Source organism: Xiphophorus couchianus, chromosome 6 (assembly GCF_001444195.1).
Source record: "Xiphophorus couchianus chromosome 6, X_couchianus-1.0, whole genome shotgun sequence".
Classification (NCBI taxonomy): domain Eukaryota; kingdom Metazoa; phylum Chordata; class Actinopteri; order Cyprinodontiformes; family Poeciliidae; genus Xiphophorus; species Xiphophorus couchianus.
In genome coordinates, this window is record NC_040233.1 from 2092515 (window position 1) to 2115153 (window position 22639).

Below are 22639 nucleotides of genomic sequence, written 5' to 3' on the forward strand. Positions count from 1 at the left end.
GTTCATGGCCATACTAAATGAACGTACACTTCTCATTAAAGCTGTAAGCTTGAAGAAAAACAGCAGACTAAATGAATGAAATAAAGAAGCAATCAAAGCTGCCAAGGTGATAGAAAAATTGGTTTGGGGAACTTTTAACACAGAACAGGATAATCGAATGCCTCTCTCTTTAGGAACGAAGGAAAAAACATGTCTTCTTCTCACCCTAATTTCTCAGGAAAAAAATTGCTCAATCAACATAAAAAAATTTTCTGTGGTAAATCTTTGAGTACATTTTTCTGTTTATTAGGATTAAACAAGTTAAAATAATAACTAGTACCGGTATTCTACTGATGCACCAAAACCTTTTGTTTTACGTTTTTTTAGGTTTAATTTGAATACTTCACTTTTGTGAAGTATTCAAAAATACTTCACAAAAGTATTAAATACTTTAATTTGAATACTTCACTTTTGTGAAGTATTCAAATTAAACTTCACTTTTGAAGTTTAACTTTGAATTTTTTAAGTTTAATTCCAGTGTTTATTTGTCATTTTGCCATGAGTCCCATTATTTGTTCTACAGCCGTTTTGTACTCAGATGCTTTCTTTATTTTCTGCTGGCAAAGGTGGGGAACATGGGCCAAACAAAGCCTACTTTAGCTAAAGCTGACTTCGAAGTTTAAGGAAAGATTTCCTTTATTTACACAGTAACTACTTACTTAATACACATAAATCTCTTTGGTGGGAAGGACAATTTTTTTCACAGTGAGTGATTCTGTTGTTTTGTTCATTAATATCTTTTCATCATCTCTCAGAATTCAGGTCTTGACACTAATAGATCTACGCGACACCACGGATTGGTGGACAGAGTCTACCGAGACCGGAACCGCATTACATCGCCCAATCGGAAACCGCTCTCTATAGACAAACATGGACGCCAGATATCCTTTACAGCTGTGTCAGTGCTGGAAGACTGGACGTTACAGTCAACATGTTCAGTAATCCCTTAACAGATGGAAATCTTAATAGATATGGTTGTAAAACATATTATGGTAATGCATTTTCAGTAATTTCCCTATTCGGGGAACAATCAAGTACAATTATTTTATGTTATTTTCTATTAATGGATATAAGAATCTTCTGCTTAGACAGTAAGATCACAGATGAACCAACAACTAGTGTTCTGTTGGTGCTTTAGGTCCATAATCACTGTACTGTAGAAATATTCACTCTAAGTTTTACCAGTTCAGTTTATATTTTGTCCTTTACCACCTTCAACTGAGAGAAGCTCAGTTTCAGTGGTAGCAACTGCATAGTGGCATTTTTTAACTAGTGTTAAAAAACACCAAATACTAAAAAAGAAATAGCCCTTATGTTAGTAGTTACAAGCTTGTAAATAAATAAGCAATGAGAATACTTGGTAAGTGCAATAATAATCGCAGACTCGGCACCAAAACCCTAAAAGACAGAAAAAGTCCATTTCAGGCACGATGGTATTTCCTGCTGTAGCATGCAGAAAGATCAATCTGCCCACATTCGTGCATAGAATATGAAACAGTATATAATTTAATGATTTATGACAGTAACTCGTGATTAGTCGTAAAGTTAGAACTATGCGTTATCATTAGGGTCAGGAGGAGAAAGAATTTATGAACTGGTGAATAACCCCCTAATGAAGTGCCACCCTGAGTAGAAAGCCATATTTCACCTTAAATACTGACACTGGGTTAACTGGCAACAAACAAGTGTGCCCAAAAGGTTAATCAGTACTGCTTTTATGTTAGACATCTAGACGAAATGATACTGTCTGTCCTGGCCTGGTGGACGGACATAAGCAATGATCCTAGAGGAGAGCTGCTGCTATCTGTCAGTTTACAAAGCCAAAGCAACATCAGCTCAGGAAGTAAGTACTTCACTCTGCACAGAACAAGCTTTTATTTTTACCTGTTCAAAGAGAGTGAGCAGTTTCCGGCGGCGTGCTTGTCTCAGCAAGTTGGCTCATGTCACACTAGGCAATAATCAGAGAAACTGCAAAATGAAAACCCTAAGAGCTTCATCTAACATGGCAATGTCGAGGCTCAGTTCAGACTAAGTCCAGTAAAAGCAACGGACAAAATCCAGAAAAATCCAGTAAAAAATCCAGTAAAATCAAGTATTATTAAAGACAAAGTTATCATTCCCCTGGGAGTTTTTGGTTTAAAATCATTTTTTAAGTTGAACTACATGTTTTTACTGACTAAAAGTAGTTTGGTCTAGCCAGAGTTTTGAGTTTAAATTGGTCCAAAAATCAAAAAGCTAGTCAACAAATATGAGAAGGGTTTGATTTCTATAATGCTTATAAAGATTGTTCCATTGGTAATTGATAACGGTACAAATGCTTTTCAACATGCCCTCTTTTGAAAGCTGTAATGGGAACATTTTTATTATTGATTCTACTTTTACGTCGTTTTTATCTCCTGAAAGAATGTCCAAAACATATTTACGGACTTGCTTATGTATGGTTTGGATCAATAATGTGACGTGCGTCAATGGGTGCTGTTTCTTATATGATACATAATTAGAATCAAGGCGGAAGAATGAGAAATAAAACAGGAATACTAAAAATAATAAATCCATATCTTGAATTGTGATTGGAGGCCAAACAAAACCATTCAGAGGGCCACAAATGGCCCCGGACCACACTTTTTACATCTACGTTTGCATCAATTACCTGTGCTGGATAGGCCAATTTTGTATCATTGTTGGGGGCCATATTTGGGGGCCACACAAAATCAGTCCAAGAGCTACAGATGGCCCCCACGCCACACTATGGTGGTTCTTTGTGGTATGTTGTTTTTCTGTGAACCGAATGAACAAATAGTAAAAAATTATGATCACATTCTTTCTTTTTCTATCCTGATAGCATTTGAAAGTGGGTGTACCTCCCATTTAAGGTTTATATTTTTTATAAATAGTTACAGTGTGTTGAGGAAGAAGTCTTGCAATTCGATGAACAAATCAGTAAACTGTAGGCAGATATCCATTTTTATTTTGTCTTGCATTTAACAAAAAAAGTCATAAAACTACATGGGATGATGATTTCTTGACCTGAAGCGTCACATTGACAGCTGTCCGTACGGCTCAGTGTACCTGTCGCCGCCTCCTGACACCAGCTGGAGAAGGTAAGAGCATTTGTTCAGTCTAACTCCGTGGCTCGGACACTTCCTCACACAGCCACACATGTAGCCTTCCACATGCTCTTACATCTCATGAAACAGTTCAATAAGGTTAATGTAGAACTGAGAGCATATAATCACACCTCCATACTGACTGTGAAAAACAACTGATTAGTCCTGCCTTAGTGTATTACCGCTGCATTTCAAAACTACTGGATATGCTTAAAATGTCCATCATAAAATGGTATTGTTGCTACATCGTTCACAAAAAGGTTAAAAGAAATTAAGCATCTTTAAAAACCGTAACTAATGCAGGTGGTGTTTGACTGTTTAATTAGAAACCCTTCCATACCAATTTTTGTGTCAAGTGTGTGGGTGAGAGCAGTGCTGATGCTCCATGACTTTAACAACATTTCGACCTTGGAGGACAGTGTGGTAGTTGTGGGTGTGTGCCTGCATTTCAAGGCTCAATTTGTTAGAACGGCGCATGTTTTAACATTCTTGTCATCAATATGCCCGAGCAGCAAAAGCGCTGTGAAGGCCTATTGTAATCATACTGTTTCTCATTATTATGATTCAGTCAAATGACTTGGCTTTATGGGGGCTTTATCATATTCAAAGAGTCACCAAACTTCACGGAAAATTGTCCAAATTTTTGGATTTCGGGGCCTCCTCCCAGTAGGACGTGCCCGGAACACCTCACCAGGGAGGCGTCCAGGAGGCATCCTGACCAGATGCCCGAGCCACCTCAACTGGCTCCTCTCGATGTGAAGGAGGATCTACTCTGAGTCCCTCCCAGATGACTGAGCTTCTCACCCTATCTCTAAGGGAGAGCCCAGCCACTCTACGGAGAAAACCCATTTCGGCCGCTTGTATCCGCGATCTTGTTCTTTCAGTCATGACCCAAAGCTCATGACCATAGATGAGGGTGGGAACGTAGATCGACCGGTAAATCGAGAGCTTCGCTTTTTGGCTCAGCTCTCTCTTCACCACGACGGACCGGTACAGCGCCCGCTTGACGGCAAACGCTGCGCCAATCCGCCTGTCGATCTCTCGCTCCCTTCTTCCCCCATTTGTGAACAAGATCCCGAGATACTTGAACTCCTCCACTTGGGGCAGGACACCCCCCCTGACCCGGAGAAGGCACTCTACCCTTTTCCGGCTCAAGACCTTGGCCTCGGATTTGGAGGCACTGATCCCCATCCCGGCCACTTCACACTCGGCTGCGAACCGCTCCAGCGAGAGCTGCAGATCACGACCCAATGAAGCCAAAAGGACCACATCGTCTGCAAAAAGCAGAGATGAGATCCTAAGGCCACCTAATCGGCTCCCCTCACCACCTTGGCTGCACCTAGAAATTCTGTCCATGAAAGTGATGAACAGAATCGGTGACAAAGGGCAGCCCTGGCGGAGTCCAACTCTCACCGGAAACGAGCCTGACTTACTGCCGGCAATGCGGGCCAGACTCTGACACCCGTCATACAGGGACCTGACAGCCCGTATCAAAGGGCCCGGTACCCCATACTCCCAGAGAACCCCCCACAGGGCTCCCCGAGGGACATGGTCGAACGCCTCCAAGTCCACAAAACACATGTAGACTGGTTGGGCGAACTCCCATGCACCCTCCAGGACCCTGCCGAGGGTGTAGAGCTGGTCCAGTGTTCCACGACCAGGACGAAAACCACACTGCTCTTCCTGAATCCGAGGTTCGACTATCCGGCGGACCCTCCTCTCTAGGGAGGCTTAAGAGTGTGACCCCTCTATAATTAGAGCACACCCTCCGGTCCCCCTTTTTGAACAGGGGGACCACCACCCCAGTCTGCCAATCCAGGGGAACTGCCCCCGATGTCCATGCAATATTGCAGAGTCGCGTCAGCCAAAACAACCCTACAACATCCAGAGCCTTAAGGAACTCCGGGCGGATCTCATCCACCCCCGGAGCCTTGACACCGAGGAACTTCTCAACCACCTCGGCGACCTCGTCCCCAGAGATTGGAGAGCCCAACCCAGAGTCCCCAGGCTCAGCTTCATCAATGGAAGGCATGTTGGTGGGATTGAGGAGGTCTTCGAAGTACTCTGTCCACTGGCCCACAATGTCCCGAGTAGAGGTCAGCAGCACACCATTCCCACTATAAACAGTGTTGGTGCTGTACTGCTTCCCCCCCCCGAGACGCCGGATGGTGGACCAGAATCCCCTCGAAGCCGTACAGAAGTCTTTCTCCATGGCCTCTCCAAACTCCTCCCATGCCAGAGTTTTTGCCTCAGCAACCACCCGAGCCGCATGCCGCTTCGCCTGCCGGTACCTATCAGCTGCTTCTGGAGTCCCACAGGCCAAAAAGGCCCAGTAGGACTCCTTCTTCAGCCTGACGGCATCCCTCACCAAAGGTGTCCACCAACGGGTTCGAGGGTTGCCGCCGCGACAGGCACCGACAACCTTGCGACCACAGCTCCGATCGGCCGCTTCGACAATAGAGGCACAGAACATGGTCCACTCAGACTCCATGTCCCCCGCCTCCCCCGGGACTTGTTCGAAGTTTTGCCGGAGATGGGAGTTAAAGCTCCGCCTCACAGGGGATTCCGCCAGACGTTCCCAGCAGTCCCTCACAACACCTTTGGGCCGGCCAGGCCTGACCGGCTTCCTCCCCCACCACCGGAGCCAACTCACCACCAGGTAGTGGTCAGTGGACAGCTCCGCACCTCTCTTCACCCGAGTGTCCAAGACATACGGCCGCAGATCCAATGAAACAATGACAAAGTCGATCATCGAACTGCGGCCTAGGGTGTCCTGGTGCCAAGTGCACGTATGGACACCCTTATGCTTGAACATGGTGTTTGTTATGGACAATCCATGACGAGCACAGAAGTCCAACAACAGAACACCGCTCGAGTTCAGATCGGGGGGGCCGTTCCTCCCAACCACGCCCCTCCAGGTCTCACTGTCATTGCCCACGTGAGCGTTGAAGTCCCCCAGCAGAACAAGGGAGTCCCCAGGAGGAGCACTCTCCAGTACCCCCTCTAAGGACTCCAAAAAGGGTGGGTTATCTGAACTGTCGTTCGGCCCGTAAGCACAAACTACAGTCAGGACCCGTCCCCCCACCTGTAGGCGGAGGGAAGCTACCCTCTCGTTCACCAGAGTAAACCCCAATTACAGGCGCCGAGATGGGGAGCAACAAGTATGCCCACTCCTGCCCGACGCCTCTCACCTTGGGCAACTCCAGAGTGGAAGTATGTCCAGCCCCTCTCAAGGAGGCTGGTTCCAGAACCAGAGCCATGCGTCGAGGTGAGACCGACTATTTCTAGCTGGAACCTCTCAACCTCACACACTAGCTCCGGCTCCTTCCCCACCAGAGAGGTGACATTCCACGTCCCAAGAGCCAGCTTCTGCAACCGAGGATCGGACCGCCAGGGTCCCCTCCCTCTGCCGCCACCCATCACACAATCCACCCGACCCCTTTGGCCCCTCTCACGGGTGGTGGGCCCATGGGAGGGGGGACCCATGTTTCCTCTTCGGGCTGAGCCCGGCCGGGCTCCATGGGTAAAAGCCCGGCCACCGGGCGCTCGCCATCGTGCCCCCCCTCCAGGCCTGGCTCCAGAGTTGGGCCCCGGTGACCCGCATCCGGGCGAGGGAACGCCAATGTTTTTTCTCATCATTGGCGTCTTCGTGTTAATTACGCCATTTGATATATCAAAAATAAATTTGCTTAATTGAGTTTGAAAAACTTGTTTTTAAATTAAAATTTGGCATCATGGGCTGCTGTGGTGGCATAGGGGCAAAGCATGACCCACGTATACTGGCCTTAGTCCTTGTGGCGATAGTCTCATTACTCTCTTTCCTGTCGACCTACCTTCTTATAAAGGCCACTAGAGCCACCAAAACCTTTTAAAAAAATTGGCATCACAAAAGTCACATGATCAATGAGTTAATGTTGACTGTGGTGCAAACCACAAAAAAGACGATGGCAGGAAGTAGTTTAAGGATGATGGTGCTGCATGTTTCTTAATGACCTAATGTATACAATCTTATTCACATGTGATTTTACTTATTTAAAAGAAATACATCCAGTATGGCCTGGTGTTTGTTTGTTTTTTACATCAGTGGAATATTGACCAACTTTTGCACACATTTGTAACAGAAATGCAACTACTTACTCCATACTACTACATAAATCAACATTTTGAGGCTTGATAATAAATATTTCAAACTTTTGCTGTGTTTTTCAGTAGCACCCAAGTTATGCATGAAGCCTGCAGAAGCATATTTCAGTCAAATCTAGTGTCTGCCTGACGTGTCTGCCGCTTGCAGACACGGCAGGTTGGGGCAGAGGGTTCTTACTTCTATCTTCTTCTCTCACCCACTTTTCCTCATGCAGGACAACTTTTACCTTTGAAAACTAAACTTTGTTCTTTCAAAGAGTAAACAAGCACAACATTATGGATGACATATTCACATGCTAATTTGCTTGTTATCTGGATCAGTGGTTCTCAAATGGGGGTACGTGTACCCCTGGGGGTACGTGGAGGTACTGCAGGGGGTACGTGAAGCTTTTCAAAATATCTTTAAAAAATCAGTAGGCTCCTCATAATAAGTCTTGGGAAAAATTATTTTGTAAAAAGTTCGATAAAATATAAATGTGTGTTCATGCACTGAATTTTATATTCAGTATTTAGTTTCAATATCCTTTAAAATAAAACGGTTTGACTGGTTTTATACCTTCCTGGTGGTCACCGTCTTCTGTTTTTCTTTTTTGTTTAACCATGCAATGTTTGCAATATGGATGTATTTGTCAGGTTCACTGATATAAGTTGTTTGGCTTTAATAAATCAGACAGTGATTTTACAGCACTGTACCTCTTTTTAATTCCAAAAATGTTTTGCCCGTGTCAGGGGGTACTTGACTAAAAATATATTTTTAAGGGGGTACATCACTGAAAAAAGTTTGAGAACCACTGATCTAGATTATTTCCTACATTTCACTGTATGCATTGTTTCCTGCAGGACAAATTCAGACTCAGCCCTGCATCAGAGCACTCTGACTCCTGCACAACACGCCTCCTTCACTGGAGGCTCTCAGGAACTTCAGCCAAAACGAGGTACAGGACATGGCAACACTAATCATACTTTTCTTTTGAGTTACCATGGGTAAAGGAACGTTTCGGTGTCCTAAACTGGTTTAAGTTGCTGTATGTAGCGCAAGTTGTTTGCTAGCTCTGCCTTTAATCAATTAGTTTGTGCTCCTAATGAGGCGTGTGCGTATGATCTGAAGTGGACGGCTGTTTTTTTTGTGATCTTGTTTCCCTGTGTGCTGTGTTGCTACTTTCTCTTGATGGTTCAGTCGAGTGCCCTCCAGTGCATGATGAAAGGGGCTGTATGTTGCTTTGAAGGCGTAGAAGGAAAATTGATTGGTGGGAACATGTGGCTAATGGCTTTTTTTTCATTTAGAAGCTTGGGATGAAACTGTATTCATTATCTTTTGTGATTATAACACATTCTGCTTCAGCTGTACTTTTGTTTACTTTTATTTTATGTCAGTGTCATGGAAGAAATTACTTTAACAAGAGTCTAGATGAGAAGAAATAAGAAATTTATTAAAACCTTGCAAGGTGAGAAAAGAAATACAGAGTCAAAGGAGTCTGTCAAGTCTGCTCTGACCAACAGTGTATCTGGCTTCCTTTTATAGGTTCTGGTGAGAGAAGAGAGACTTGATTGGGCTATAAGTGTGAATCCCCGATTGTGATGTACCAGGGATTCTGTGGAGCCCAACACAGATGGCCTTGCCATTTGTTAATTGTTAAGGATAGGGGATTGTTCTTTCATGCTAAAGAGGGCACATAAGTTCTACGTTGGGGAAGTAACAGATAGCCTCCAGGATGAAGGAGCTCTCCCCTGCTGTTATATGGTACTGCAGAGGTCTATCTGAGAGCAGATTGACCAATATCATGATAAGACTATGCAGATAACCTAAAGCAGAAGAGGGATGAAGAGCACCTTGTAAAATTTTCCATTACAGTCAGTGAGCTTTTCTTTTTTATCTAAATATAAGTGCATCACAATTAGCATGAGCTGATGTGCTCTAGCTCATTATGAGATGAAATAGAATTGATGTCTGTGCAGCAAAGAGACTGAAAGGACTGTTTTCTGTCTCCATCGGTCCAGTTCTCCTCCTCACTGTTCCAGGGTCTGGAGTCCTTAAGCAAGAGGTTGATGAAGACGGACAGAAGCAGAGCTGGGACTGTAAAAAGGTAGAGACTGGATGTGAGGATTTTTCAGATCTTTGTGGGATCCACTCACTACCTTTGCTGTCATTTTCTGTCCCTTCAGAATGTGTCGCAGAATGAACCCTGTCAAGTTCCTGGCATCCAGTGAGTATTTTTCTGCTTTTATAAAAAGAAAGGAGAAAAAATATATGGGGGATTGTTGCAGACGTTCTGTGTGTTGGACCATGTGTATACCAGCCAATCTCAGTGTGTGAACGGTTGGGAGTTGATACATTCGACTCCTGGAAACAATAGAGACTTACAGACCATACCCTTTTAAAATTATAGCTTCAGTGCCGTCACTGGGACAAACGAACAAAAGGTGATATATTTCACAGAAAAAGGAAAATGGAAGGTTAACTCAGATAAAATGCATGTGTTAACGCATTAACGTTAGTAGCTCTACTTCACACACATGTGGTAAACAAATATATTAAAAATACATTTCTATTTGAATTAAACCCATCTGACTTCAATTAAAACACATTTTATCAGCTTAACAGCCAGAAAGCCAATGAGCCAAAAGATGAGTGCGGTCCAGTCCAGCGTTCTTGGATTCACAGCATTGTCTGTTTCCTGCAGCATATTCCCGACCCCAGAGCAGCAGATGGCTACGTCTCTGAAACCAGGGGCCCACAACAGTGGCGGCTCTCTTCCTGACCTGACCAACATCCAGTTTCCTCCCCCTCTGCCCACCCCGCTGGACTCAGACGACACAGCAACCGTCTCGTTCGGCTCTGCCGGCAGCACTCAGACTCCAGGTATTCCTCACATGGAGCCATGGACTCATTCAAAACTTATTGCTGAGTTCTAATTCCTGATAATCTCAAACATATCTCTACAGGGCTTTTCATTTCAAACTTCTGTTAGTGCCAGTTTCATGTGCTTTTAAGAAGACTTCCCTTGTGCTGTTTTTTGTACTGGGTAGGAGGGGACACTTCTCAGCCAACAGTAACCATGGAAATGGAGCCTGGCCAGGAGAACATGGTTCCTCTCATCCTGAATGCAGGAGACTCACACCAGCAGCAGAACCTGCACCTCTCACAAACGTCTCCAGAACTCCCTCTATCCCAGGTATTCTCTGCTCCAACAAGGAACTGGGACAGAGAAATTCTTATTTTACTTTATTTTACAAGCATGGAGAAATCATCAAAGAAAAAGAGACTAAATCTACAAAAGAATCTGCAGGTTAAACCTGTCAGTGGTGGCATGAATAAAGCTATTTGCAGTTCATGTCGTTGGAAGCTTTCAATTGGACATGGACGGGAGAACAATTTATCTCAGCTGTTTAAATCAAGTTAATGATAAATAAAATACTTTTCAGCTTGCTATTTCATTAGTGTTAAATTCTATTTGCATAGTGATGTCTCCTTGAAGTTGCAGTTTGGGTTTAAAAGCAACATCCTTCTGTTTACTCAGGCATCACCAACTCACCAAGTGTAAGAAAAAAAACATTGTGTTGATTCCATCTTTTAATTGTTAAAAGTAAAGCAAAGTAACAGAAACAAAATTAAATCTTGTTTAGATGGATGTGGCTCAAATGTTGGAGATATTGGAAATGTTATGCAAAGACATCGCAGATGATGCCTCATGTATTTTGGAGGTACTGAGTTGGCAAGCCAACATCTCATGTTCCAAATGACAATCTTGTCATGTGAAGCAGTTTGCGTGGCAAAGTATAAATAAATAATAATAGCTTGTTGATAAATGGGTCTGTAACATTTCAGTGCGGTTCCAGTTAAAGTTTTGTTTAAAACTTACAGAAAATATCATCTGATGCTTCATGAATTCAGCTCTGTTTTCAAAAAGGTAAAATGTTCTGACTTTTGTTTCAGTTGCTCTCCGGTGAAATATCTGGTGATATCTTAGCCCAGCCCAGCATAGGTTAAATCAGCGGTCTCCAACCTTTTTAGTCGCACAGACCGGTCAGCCCTTCGCAATTTTGCTGCAGACCGGGGGGGTCTTCATTCTGCTGCAAGTTGGCTCAATTTTGACGCGCAAGACGTAACCGGTGAAATCTGGTTTAGGATTTTCAAAATAAAAGATCTGGAAGTAGTTCAATATTTCTTGCGCGGCCCGGTACCAATTGGTCCGCGGCCCGGTGGTTGGGGACCACTGGGTTAAATGACTCAGACACAGACCTGAAGCTGCAGCAGTGTCTATTTCATTAACAACATTGTCATGTTAAAGAGTTAAAAATGGCTAATTAGTTAAAACAAATCCAGATTTGTTACCCAGTAGACTCACACTATAGGCCTCTTCAAAGAATCTGTAGTGCTAGTGGACTTCATTCACAGTATTTTTTCAAGATGTGTGCGGAAAGAAAAGGGGCCAAGACAAACATCAGATGTCCTGAGGTTGGGAATTCAATCCTGGATGCATCCAGAAAATTGCATTTCTGTTAGCGTTTTAATATTTCAAGGGTCCATTAATGTCACCTCTGATTGTGTTTTTTTTGTGTGTCTATGTGTGTGTTCTCCCCAGACGGCCATCAGTGCTATGAATCTTGAACAACAGTTGTCTCAGTATTCTTTCATCAATCAGCAGTCAATACCCCAGACACACCAGAACCAGCAAGTGAGTTTCTGTCCAACGTCAGCTGTTATGCAAATTGTTCAACAGTTAACCTGATCCCACATTACACTCCCGATTAACATTCTGAGAGCAGGAAAAAAGTATTAGCATTTCTTGCTGCTGCATCATAACCAAATGCTTTAAATTGCCAAAAGAAGAAACAAGAGTAAACAACAAAAAATGCTGTTGAAAACTCTTTGATCAAAGGTTTAAGACCACAGATATCCTGCTCTGAGCCACGTCGGGCTCTGAGCAGATGGAAAATGACTTGGCTTTTTCCTCCTATAGCTCACAGGTTCTTTGAAATTACGGTCTTAAAATGTCCAACCTTATCAGTGATGGAGTGTGGTAAGAGGTTTTGTTTGTGCAGCTCAGCAGTCCTGCAAAAATCAAAGACAGGAAGGCTTTTTGCTTTTCTCCTCAGAGGAATATGACGGAGAATTATATGAAAGCAAGATTTATGCACAGATTTGGACTTCTGGAGAAAATCTCCTAAACCTTTGATCATCTGCTGAAGTGCATCCTTGAGTTCAAGTGCAATTTCTAATTTGTCTTCTCTGTTTGTTTTGTCTCTTGCTCATGTTTCTTTTTTTCCGTTATAAAATTCTGATACTACTCTACTACCTATGAGTCATTTTCTCCCCAGTCTTATCATTTTGATCAGGAGTGCATTTTTTATTTTATATATTTAGATGCTAGCGTAGTGGAAAGAAATCCCCTTTGGAATTTGCTAAGTCACATGACCATTCTTTCATATTTTGAACTTAACATAAAGTGAAAATGTCAGGATCTGTGTTTTTCTGTGTATTTATTTTGAGTTTTCTGTGTCTGAGTGTTGTCCTGTCTCCCTTTGATTGTTCCCAGGTGTGTCTCGTTCCCTGATTACCTCTTGTGTATTTAGTGTCACCTGTGTCTCTGCGTCTCGGTCGGGTCCTTGTCGTCTGATGTTATTCTCAGTCCGTCGTCTGTCCATGCGTTTAGCCTGTCGCTGCCTGAGTTGAGCCCAGGTCTTCCGCTCAGCAGTGCTGCCTGGCTTTTGGACATTTTGTACCGTTTATTTTTTATTAAATATCATTATCATCACTGCAACCTGGTTCCACCGCGTCTGCCTCACCACTACACCCGCACTTCATGACAGAAAATCCAGAAGCAATAAGTGTGATTCATTACTTTTCATCTTGCAGCAGAGCAGCAATAATCTGAAGTTATTGATCTTAATGCAACCTTATTAGTTACTGACATCATCGTAGAGAAATTCTCGCCACCCTTCTTCACAATGCTGTTTCACTTTCATTGACATTTGATGACTTTAGGTTCTGTACTTGTCTCTTTGTACCTGGTATCACAACATTTTACTCAGTTTGAGGTCTGGACTTTGACTCAGGCTTTGTAATATCTCAGTATTATAAGAGTAAGCACAATTGATTGTTGACACAGTAACGGCAAATAAAATTACAAATCATCGATCTTCCATCATTATTTAACAGAAAAGGAGCATCACAAAATATTTCTGGTGGTGTAACAAGACTATTTTTAAATTTATACGTGTCACAGACTGTTTCTCTATGGAATTAATGAAGATGTTTTACTCTAGGTTTAGTTTACTAGCTTATTTTGGATGGAGTTAAGCCCAAACAGATATCATTTATTGCTCAGTATTAGTGCCAAAATTAAGACTATTTCACACCTAGCTGTGGCTACTTCCTTGTTGTAGGAGGCTATATTCATTCTGAAGATGGCTACTGATCTCATTAATGACTGTCTAGTGCTGGTAACTGAAAAGCCGACGATGGCTAATGAGAAGAAGATTACTTAGTTGCGTTAGCTTTGCAGAGGCTAGTGACTAGCATGCCGAGGTGGGTCACCCACTGGAGTGCCTGCTTCCTCTGTTGTCCATTAGCAGAGATAATCTAGTTTCTGCCTTGAAAGGGCTAGCATTAGTCTTGAATAGACTAACAGCTAGCATGCTTAGGTTGGTCACACACAACTTGTACTTTTCTTTTTTGAAGAAAACGTTATCAAGGAAAACGGTTGACCTACAATATCTGTAAGCAACATATAATAGATTTATTGACATGTTCTTTTGTAACACATTAAGCATAAACATGCTGTATAATACGGAACTGAAGTTGACTTTCGATTGAGTCTTCTGATTATAGTATAGTAAATGGCAAATGGGCGATTCCCATTTACTACCTTGAACATCTTTAATTTGCTCTTGTAAAACTTCGATACTTAGATTCTTCAAGCATGGACTATATTTTTCTGCACTGAAAGCAGTATATCTAAAATTTAGTTTGTGATTTATGAAACCTTTACTGATGCCAGCATATCATTAATCATATCAGCAGATGTCTTCAAGGAAGAAGCCACCTGCTGACTATTGTGAACCACTGGGTTCACAATAGTCCTAATTTTGGCACTAATAATGCAGCATAATCACAAACTGTTTAGGTTAAGATTTGTCAAATGGAAGACACAATGTGTAAAAAAAAACAGGAAATACAGTTGCCTTGATCTACATGACACACCAAAGCCTGTCTTCTACCTTTAAAGAGGATTCTTCTCTCTGTAGTTGTATTATGAGACAATCTTATTTATTGTGATTCCACTGCTTCCTCTCCAGCAGACAAGTCTAGTCCAGCTGCCATCTTCTGTGAACTCCTGCTCTACGTCAGACAACCAGACATCTGCACAAACTAACATGACCATCGACATGAATGCGGTGAGCAGTGCACAGCCCATATGGCTTAACAGTATCTGTTTTGTTAGTGGAAACAAGGAATCCGTACTTTGGCTGGTTCCTGTACTTTCTCGGGAGTTAAGTCGGATGGTATGACTGGGTAGATTTCTGTCCCTGTGTGTCCGTGGTAAGCAGTTTTAAGTTTTTAGGGGTTTTAAGTGTAACTTGGTGCAAACCTATTCTCCTTATTTAAAATTCAATTAAAATCTACATGGTATTATGCTCATCTACAAAATTATTCAGCTGCCTGTTAGCATATTTAGTTTTGCCGTTGTATGAACGCTGAAGTTTGAAGGTGCATGAAAAAGTGGTTTACATCCAGTTTGTCCAGGGAATGAACGGAAAAAAAGGAATACATAAAACTTGAGGCTCAGAAATGTTGACTTTGAAGATCTACAGCAGCGGCCCTGCCAGACAATCTAAAATCTTTATCTGTTTATAAAGCTGCTTTTTAACAACTTCAACAACTCTATTACATTTAAAGTAGCAGGACAATAGGTCATTCATGTTTTGCTGTCTCTCTCTGAGCATGTTTGTGGACAACATTATGGGATAGCATATTCAGGTTTGCCTTCAGATTTTTCTTTATATTCTTTAATGGGGCTGCATACAGCCCTGAATGTACACAGTAAAATCAACGTTTTTGATTTGTTTTTGGAACAGTACTAAAAAGAGGCAAAATTATGCAGCTCAAAAGACAACAGATGGTCAGTCTGATCCCTTGTGCCTTGGTTTTATTTCTAGCAGTTTTTCTTGTTTTAAATCATTTCCTGCTGTTCTTCCTGTTTCTTCCTGCCAGCTTTGTTATGCAGTGAAGAGATGTGCAGTATTTCTTTTTTATTCCATTACCGTGTTTTGCAAAAAGGCAGCAACACACCTCTATGTATTTTATTGCGATACACCAACACAAAGTAATGCACAAAGGAGAAGTGCCAGCAGTATGGTTTTATATGTTTTCACACATTAATATCTAGATGGTAAATTGACATAGACATTATCATTCTTTTCTAGTCTCTCTGAACACTGAGAGCTGTGATTCCAGGAGCCACACTCACATTTCTACATCAGAGTATGCAGTGTTTAGAGGTTCATTTACAGCCTTTATGTGTTTTAACAGCTTTGTAAACTTTTGTTCGTTCTTTGCAAAATAGTTAAAGCTCAATCAAACTGAATGAAGAGTGTCTGTGAACATCAGTTGTGGAGTCTGTTAGGCCTGGATTTTGACTGGGCCATTCTAACTCATGAACACGCTTCAATATAAACCCACTCCATTATAGGTGTGAGTTTAGTCTTAGTCAGATTTTCTTCCAGGATTTTCTGGTGTTTATATCAATCTACCTTCCCTCCTGAAGAAATCATCCCTTCAGCATAATGCTGCCTCCACCATGGTTTCATTGATACCTTGTTCACTGTGATCCTCCCATGTAGAGCCCCCTCCAATAAAAATGGTCTCTTCTGACCAGAGAACCCTCTTCAACATGTTTGTTGTCTCCTACAAGGCCTCCAGCAAACTGCAAACTAGACTTCTCATGGCCTTCTTTTCAAAATGACTTTTTTCCTGGCATTCTTTCATAAAGACAAGATTTCTGAATTGCAGGACTCGTAGTTGTCATGTCAACAGGTTCTCCCGTCTAAAGCTGTGAGTCTCTGTTGTTCCTGCTTCTCTGATTAACTCTGTCTCTGTCCAGCCTATCAGTTTAGACCCTCTGGTCTAAACTGATAGGCTTATCAGTTTAGATAATCAGCTGGTGCTCCAGACCCGCAAGTGGCTCTTTGGGTCGTCCACAACAGCTCTTTATAAATTTGTCTAAAATAGTGAAGAACCAACTAATGTTTTTAAATATACTGTAGATATAATAACAAATCCCGGTTTCATCACATTCTCATGGAATAATTTCATTGGATTTTCACAACACAGTAACACTAAAACTGCCAGTAATATTTATCTTGTCTTTAGCTTGGAAATTTATGCATAATTAATAATTTTCTACAGATCAGCATCCTATAAAAAATGCATCCGTTCTTTTTCTTCCTTTTTTTTAAGCCTAAAAATACAAATAAAATGTTGGTTCTTTAACAGTGACAATACATTTCCCGCAGTAGAGATTTATCAAAAATTATAAGTTGTCTTCTGTCAAAATGTTATGCAACAGTAGCATCTCTAAATGAGTTTTGGAGCCAATGGATCTCACTGGGTTTTTATGGGCATTAAAGTAAAAGGAACAAAACAAAAGTACGTACATGCCACACTTTCCAAAGACTAATTTGTAGTGTAGAAACAATCAGGAAATCATAGCTTTGTGTTATTTTCCTCCATTTCATAATTACAAGGTCATTTGTGTTGATCCAGCGTGTAAAGTCCCAATAAAATACATTAACGTTTGTGGTTGTAACATGAGAAAACTTGGTTTAAGAGTAAATGTTGACGTATGAGAGGAACGGAACTGCACATGATTGGAGAAGGTGCTCCTGTCTGAATAACAGATGTATCCTCTCGTGTCAGGCTGCCTCCCTGCAGTACCGCCACAGGGTCGGGTCTTCAGCCAATCAGTCTCCAACCTCTCCCGTCTCCAATCAAGGCTTCTCACCCGGAGGCTCACCTCAAGTAAGGGCGTGTGAGCCGACAAGCCCAGGGCTCGCTCTGTGTTGACATCACCGTCTGTTCCATCGTGGTTCTGTGGTTGTTTTTGGCGCTTGGGGCTGCTGCCCAGCTCATCCCCCACCCCACATCTCCTCCTCCCTCAGAACTCGTTTCTGTTGGTACTGCAGATCTGGGCAACATATTTTCATTTCTATCCGGTCACACATAGTCAAAGTGCCCCTCTCTAACTCAAAGCTTGTCACATTTCAATGCATATCTATCCCTGCTTCTCATGAGTATATATGCAAATTTGTCACATCAGATTCCATATCCCGTGCAGAACTCCACCGAAGTTGAAGAGTCTCCTGATGTCATGGAGACCTTCACAGATGACTTGTTTTTACAGTGTAAATGCAGGAAATTCCTTCCCTCTTTTCTCAATCTGCACTATACCGTGAATTTTCACCCTTGGAAAAGATGAAGAAAGGCAAATCCTTTTCAAACTCTTTAGTATATCTTGCCCAGATTTAGCCTGCAGTGTTGTGAAGCCCTCCGTGTCCTCGTTGTGTAGTGTTATAGCTGTTTTCTGATGTGAGTCCACTCTCTGCACCTTTTGTGGTGCTTGCATTGCAACTCAATTTGTTGCTGCAGCCTGAAGTTGTTCTTGTTTGTCGGATGCTTGTCTGTTGTGGCTCTGCAACACAACAAAGTATGAATGAGCTGGGAGGTGGCTTTATTTGTCACACACTTCCTCAGTTTCTCTTTCCTTGTCACTCTTAATTCACAAGGCAAATTGACACTTGAATGCACAATATATTGAATCCATACGATAGCCATATCATTGCTTGTTGAAAGCTTGTGGAAAAAAGTAGTGGCTCACAGTCTGGGAATTACTGCAAACCTTTCAGTCAATTCCAATTTTTTCCAGTCGTAAGAATTGGGAGCTCGTCCCGGATTGTTACGACTGGCTCAAGGTCATAACAAAAACAGGAGATCATGCAGTGGTTAAAGTGCATAAAACGGAATATTTAATTAACAAAAATAACAATGGATCGGGGATGTAAGTATCAGTGGTGTAATGCAAATGCTGTGGTGTGGTGTGTGAGAGCATATGGAAGTGTTGAAGCGCAAAAACAAAGACAAACTCAAATGTGCAAAAAGGAGGGGAGCTGAGGCCTGGCACCAAAACACCACAAGCGTCAAATGGCAGAATGGACGCTGAAGGCGACCAAGAAGGCGGAGACAGCCAGGTTTAAACACAACCCAAGCGCTGTAACGCTTGGGTTGTGTTTAAGGGAGGAGAGGAGGCGGCAGATTCGTCAGGACGGTCAAAAACTCACAACCACACTGGTACTGGGAATTCCACAGTGTTGTCCTTTAATAAATACGCTCTTCACCAACCTTACAAAGCCCGGTTGAACGACTGCTATATTATCGGACATGAAAATTGAGCAGCGTCCAAACAACCCGTAACATTACTAAAAAGTTAGGGAGCTAACATGTCCGTCTAGCACGTTTCTCCCATGCTCTCTACAGAGAAGCCGTGGCGCATACTTCTGACATCATTAGCAATACTAGAGTATCTTAAGGAGACACTACACAATTACGGCTGTTACAGCGCCTGACTACGGCCAAATATGGTAATAGGCAATCAGAAAGGTTCGGCTGAGGAGACCGTGTGTGTGAATACGGCCCAGCCTCACCCAGACTCTACCTCCAGCGGCCCCCGAGTAAATTGAGTTTGAGACCCCTGCCATAGAATCCTTTTTTTTTCCTACACCTCTACTACTTTAAACTTTGCCTTGTAATCAGGGCCTTTAAATTAGCCAGGGGTATGTATAATTTTGGCATCAACTTGGGGTTTAAATGCACAAAAATAAATGAAAAAAAAAAACAATTGGTTGATTAGCACCAATCTGAGACTGGAGCATCTGAATTAACAACAAGGGAAGATGGAAAAAAACAGAACCCAAATCTTAATGTGTTGCTTCATGTTGAGCCAAACACACCCAAGCTGAACTCTGAAGAGGTTTATGAGTCACAGTTGAAAAAAAGGCCAGAAGACCTCAGGACAAAGAGCTCTGCAACTGCAATATAAATTAAAATTTGTTTGGACTGTATTAAAGCTGGGCTTTGTATACTTGAGATGAAAAAGAGATACAGAAACAACAGTGGCGAGGGACATGGGTGAGGTGAATTGCTCAGTGTGTGTGTGCATGTGTGTGGGTGTGTGTGTGTGTGTGTGTGTTAGTCCCGCTGAGTTTGTGCTGCAGGGGCTGAGCTATAATCCTGAGGTCATCCACTGCTGCCTAACAGTGGGCACCGCTGTCCTGCTCTGTCCTGTAGGAACATGTGCAGCACTCAGCCATGATGTGCTTTCAGACCAGCATGACTGAAGAGATGATCCAATTACTGAGGAGCTGATGTTCAAAACAGGGAGGCTATGCTGCTGAGTCTGTGAGGACATTCAAAAGAAAATTTCTGAGTGAACTGTCTTGAGTAGAGTGAGGGAGGAAAGCATAGAGTCATAAAGGGGACAACATTTTCAGTCATTCCCTTTATTCTGTGGGTTTTACGTCACCAGTGGGTTCGTGTTAATTAAAACATCAAGGCCAAAAAACAACAGGAGGAGAAAATGCCATAGGAATCTCCTCCCCTTTATCACAGCGAACTAAAGTTTCTTTTTGTCAAACAGTATTTCATCCACAGACCTCTACAAGAGAATATGGCATCTAGTATTAATTGATTGATTTCTGATGATTTTGTTGATACAGGCAGTTAATTTAATTAATCAGTTATGTATTTTATGTTTATTTCAGTTACCGTACAATCTGAAATGTTCTAGAGCAAGAGATCCAGGCTGAAAAGACTCTGGGTTGATTTCACTTTAACTGTGTGTCTGTGCATGGACCAGTTTATTATGGCATTGTCACAGCATAGCCATTAGCAAACATACCAGACTTAAGCTGGACAATATACAGTAGTTAGGCAAGAATTTCAAATTCCCAAAGTTTAGCTAAAATCTGCTGTTACCTGATTCCATGTTGATCATACTATCTTCATCAAACTGCTGTCATAGAACAAAATGTATTTATCCACATGTTTTGTGAACAATGGGTGTTTTTCTTTATTTTAAAACCTGAAAATAGAAATAAAATGGCAGTGCTTTAAAAATTAAAGCAAAATTTCCTGTAACAGATATTTATTTTTAAAAATTAGGTTATTTTTTTTTCAGAAGGTCATGGAACATTTGAGTTGTTTAACAGGACAGAGGGCAAAAAATGGCTCTGAGGACTGTAAAGGTTGTCTGTAGATGATGGTGATCCCACAGAATGGTTGTCGACCGTCATTAAAATGTTGGCTCACCACTAAATCTACTACCACTCAAGGTGTCCTTGGATGGTTTCACATCACTGATGTTGTTATAGAAGTGCAGCTTTTTGTCTGGAAGGTTCCTTTTTACTTTGAAAATATGTCCATTTCTGCGTTACTTTAGCATTTGTTGTAAAACGCAAAATCATTTTTATTTTTACAATCTTTTATGAACTCAAGAGAGGCTGAGATTGGTGACATTGATGTTGATGGTTGGATTTATTTTTTTAATTCTGCATCAGACATATGGTAAAAAAAAATATTTGGGGTTATATTTATTTTTGATAAGTTATTGTTTTTTCATTTTTTGAGTTAATTTGTGTATCTGTCTTGTTTTATTTATGTCACTTGGAGGGAGGGGGAAATTTTGCAATATAAAATTGTATAAATAAATAAATCTACTTGAAGCTAAAAATGCCAAATAGAGTTACAGAATACTTCTAACAGATGGATTGAAAACAAAAAGTAACTTCAAAAAGGCTGATATTTATTTTAATACATGAATGAAGTGGTTTGTGATGGTGTTTGACAAACATATACAACTTAATGAAGATAAGTATTTTGCATTATTGTAAGGCAGGGGTGTCCAAACTTTTTGTCAAGTAGGCCAAAACAGTTGAGTCAAAAAGGGTCACCAAAAAAAAAGTTAAAATAAATGAAAACAAAAATAACAAACAAAAAAATATTTTTTTTACTTATTCTACAATAAACTATTCTGCAATATTAAACGATTAACAGGATGTGTAAATAGAGGGTACCCGAGGCACACTTTGGAGACCCCTGTTGTGAGGTGACCTGAAACATTCGTATTGCTGTATTTTTTTCCATCCACCGTATTTCCACTGCTCCCTCCTCATTGTCACTCAGGAGTTTGGAAAGAAATAACAATCAGATCTTGTTTTTCTGCTGCAGCACAACTCCATCCTGGGCAGTGTGTTTGCTGACTTCTACGACCAGCAACTGCCGTCCATTCAGGCCAGCACTCTGTCACAACAGGTCCATGCTGTGTGTGTGCGTGCACTTGTGTGTGTTTTCACAAAAAGAATACACGCAGGTTGGAATGGAAAATGTTTTCTGTGATTTCCAGTTGGAGCAGTTCAACATGATGGAGACCCCCATCAGCTCTGACAGCCTGTACAGCCAGACCTCCACCCTCAACTACTCCCAGGCTCTTATGATGGGTTTGACCAGCCACTGCAACCTTCAGGACTCCCAGCAGCTGGGCTACAGTAGCCATGGCAACATCCCCAACATCATTCTGACAGGTGCCTCTTCAACATTTTGTCTAGACTTGCTCATGCAGAAATCTTCAGTTTCGTCTGAAACTGCAGAGTTCTGTCTGTGAGCCTCATGTTGTTACACTGTCTGAGTCCAGTCTGCACACCTGATCACTTCCCTAAACTTAAGTCAGGCCTTTCTGCTTGACTTAACATCAATACAGTGCTTGTGATTGATTTTGGATTAATCAATTAATAGCTGGACAGCAAAAGGAGCCTAATAGCAGATTTTTTTACAGTAATTTGAACAAAGTGAAGCTAAAATTTTAACATTTAAGGAGCTCTGGGTAGAGCAGATTTACAGACAAAGAGTTTTAGGTTTGGTTAGGTCAGGGGACTTTATTTACCCAAAGGTGGATTTGGTCTGGAGTGGTTGAAATCATACATATTCATACACACACACACACACACACCTACACACACACACACACACACACACACTGTAAAAAGTAAGAACACATCACATAACCTTTGACGGATAAAATGATCAAGGCTTCACGAGTCATATTCGAAGCAAAGTAAGACCCAGAAGAAGAGAGTATGTAATTGATATAAGTATTGTGTTGAAATAAGAATATTAGCATAAAACTGAGAGCATCGATGGAGCAGTGGGAACAAAGCTGTTTTTAAAGCGCCTTGTCCAACATTTAGGGACTAAAAACCTCTGACTGGAGGAAAGAAGCTGAAAGTTCCTGTTAAGGGGA

At 41.8% G+C, this 22639-nt stretch overlaps 1 protein-coding gene across 3 annotated transcripts in view; it reads left to right on the plus strand.

The window, feature by feature from the left end:
- The window catches only part of crtc1a (CREB regulated transcription coactivator 1a), a 48808-nt gene that overhangs the window by 19594 nt on the left and 6575 nt on the right, over positions 1-22639 (plus strand). The window contains exons 3-14 of one of the 3 annotated variants that reach the window (XM_028021750.1): positions 795-920; positions 3079-3140; positions 8130-8224; positions 9288-9373; positions 9453-9493; positions 9971-10149; positions 10317-10462; positions 11873-11965; positions 14592-14687; positions 17209-17310; positions 21571-21654; positions 21746-21923. In XM_028021750.1, coding sequence (XP_027877551.1) covers positions 795-920; positions 3079-3140; positions 8130-8224; positions 9288-9373; positions 9453-9493; positions 9971-10149; positions 10317-10462; positions 11873-11965; positions 14592-14687; positions 17209-17310; positions 21571-21654; positions 21746-21923 — 1288 coding nt within the window. Of the gene's footprint in view, positions 1-794; positions 921-3078; positions 3141-8129; positions 8225-9287; positions 9374-9452; positions 9494-9970; positions 10150-10316; positions 10463-11872; positions 11966-14588; positions 14688-17208; positions 17311-21570; positions 21655-21745; positions 21924-22639 lie in introns of all 3 variants that reach the window. The other 2 variants (XM_028021749.1, XM_028021751.1) reach the window with 2 other exon arrangements.